This window comes from Capsicum annuum, chromosome 8 (genome assembly GCF_002878395.1).
Source record: "Capsicum annuum cultivar UCD-10X-F1 chromosome 8, UCD10Xv1.1, whole genome shotgun sequence".
Lineage (NCBI taxonomy): Eukaryota > Viridiplantae > Streptophyta > Magnoliopsida > Solanales > Solanaceae > Capsicum > Capsicum annuum.
In genome coordinates this window covers 112,778,616-112,780,694 of record NC_061118.1, presented here as the reverse complement: position 1 = coordinate 112,780,694, position 2,079 = coordinate 112,778,616, and the positions used below count along the sequence as shown (strand labels likewise).

Sequence of the window (2,079 nt, the reverse complement as noted above, 5' to 3'; positions counted from 1 at the left end):
GATCCTGCTTGCTATGTTGGATTCCGGCACGTTGACATTCGCCGAAATGATGTCGTTGAGAAATTGCCAGAGGGTCGCCGGCGGCAATCACTTCAGGTCGCCTGACCCAAATCACTGACAAATCTGCTTCTTACCTAGCCTTGTCGAAGTGGAAACCGTGGGAACCCAAACGCCGGCGAGAGGACCGAACTGGCAACAGTGAGGGAGGGACCAAAGGAGAGGAAGGGGGGGAGAGAGAAGGTAGCGTACTTACCTGTTGCCGGCGATATTACTATGTCGGCATCTGTTTCGTCGGAGATAGCAGTCATATCAAAGAGACGTTGGAGACGATGAAGAGAACTTTTGTTAGAAAGAGAGATAAGAGAGGAGCGTAAGAGAGAGAAACCCAAGACCTAAATTTAGCAAACCTATGTAATAAATATATAGAACAAATATAAGTTCTAAACTAATAACTTTAATTTCTTAAAATATGAAGTTTAACTAATAGGTTGACTTTTAACATTTTTCAGCAATTGGTTGTGGTAGCTTGATGGTAAAGGTGTGTTCATCATACAACAAGGACGCGGGTATAAATCCCTGCTTCAGCAATTTTGATGTTATAAGCCCATGCGTTATTGTTAACTGGGTCAGCAAGGTGATCTGGAAGATTTTCCAATGGACCTTTTCCGGTGACAATAGCCTGAACAAAGAATCCAAACATTGAGAACATAGCAAGTCTACCGTTCTTAATCTCTTTCACTTTGAGTTCAGCAAAAGCCTCAGGGTTATCAGCAAGGCCCAATGGATCGAAGCTACCCCCAGGGTAAAGTGGGTCAACAACCTCACCGAGTGGCCCACCAGCAATACGGTAACCCTCAACGGCTCCCATTAACACAACTTGGCAAGCCCAAATGGCCAAAATGCTTTGTGCATGGACCAAACTTGGGTTGCCCAAGTAATCAAGTCCACCCTCACTGAAAATTTGGGATCCAGCTTTGAACCAGACAGCCTCACCGAACTTTACACCGTTACGAGCCAAGAACTCGGGGAATACACAACCAAGAGCTCCAAGCATGGCCCATCTATAGTGGATCACCTCCAACTCACGGTTCTTGGCAAAAGTTTCTGGATCAGCTGAAAGCCCAGCAGTGTCCCAACCGTAGTCACCAGGAAACTCACCAGTCAAGTAGCTTGGGGATTCACCAGAGAACGGGCCCAAATACTTGACACGGTCAGGACCATACCATGGACTGCCAGAAGAGACAGGCTTGGCCTTGGTGGCAGTCTTTCTCATGGTGAATTTTCCATTTCCTGTGATTTCAGAGGAAGATGGTGAGAGTTTTACTGGTTTTCCGGTAAATGTAGAGGAAGAAAGAGCCATTGTAGAAGCAGCCATTGTAGAAGTAGAATACAACTCTTGAAATGCACTTTCTACACAAAAAGAAGAGTCGATCGAGGCTTGAGTTTTATGAGCCTTGCACTAACCATAAAGGACTCGAAAGGCCCAATATCCTTATCCTTGAATACCTATATCCGCTTTCTCATTGGTGGATGTCAATTTGTATCTTTTGCATTATTGTTCATTAGCCAAAGTTCTGCACCGTTAAAGATGACTAGATATTTTTTAAATAGTTTATATATGTTTAAAAAAATCTAAGTGAATGTTGATTTTCTCTCATACAGCCAATAGATAGTCGCCACGTGTGATTGTGCATTATTGCAATATTATATCCACTTGATCAAAAGAGTAAGAGCAATTCATGGCCATGCATTAGTTCACACACTTGTGTAAAATAGTACCACTTGTATGAGTGGCAAATTGGCAATGAGACAAAATAAAAACAATTGAAATTAAGACGATTCAAGTCCAAGTGTCCCAACAGCTAATTAGCTTCCATGATCAATTTTGATGCTTTGATACTACAAGTCCAACAACTCATACAATAACCTTTCTTTACATTTGAAAAAAGGAAAAGCTTTTGGGTGGGATTAGGAGTAATGGAGATAGGTAGAATGAAGACAATGTAATGTCTGGATAGTTCAAGGCAGGTTCAAGGCCAAGCAGTTGAAGCGATTACTTTTGACCCTAATATTTTTGGG

General features: G+C 42.5%; 1 protein-coding gene across 1 annotated transcript; it reads right to left on the bottom strand.

The window, feature by feature from the left end:
• Nucleotides 1–434: 434 nt before the first annotated feature.
• Nucleotides 435–1,583, bottom strand: LOC107839061 (chlorophyll a-b binding protein 3C, chloroplastic). Its single transcript, XM_016682411.2, has one exon. It carries the CDS (start codon nt 1,373–1,375, stop codon nt 548–550), a length of 828 nt encoding a protein of 275 aa, XP_016537897.2. The 5' UTR covers nt 1,376–1,583; the 3' UTR covers nt 435–547.
• Nucleotides 1,584–2,079: the final 496 nt, after the last annotated feature.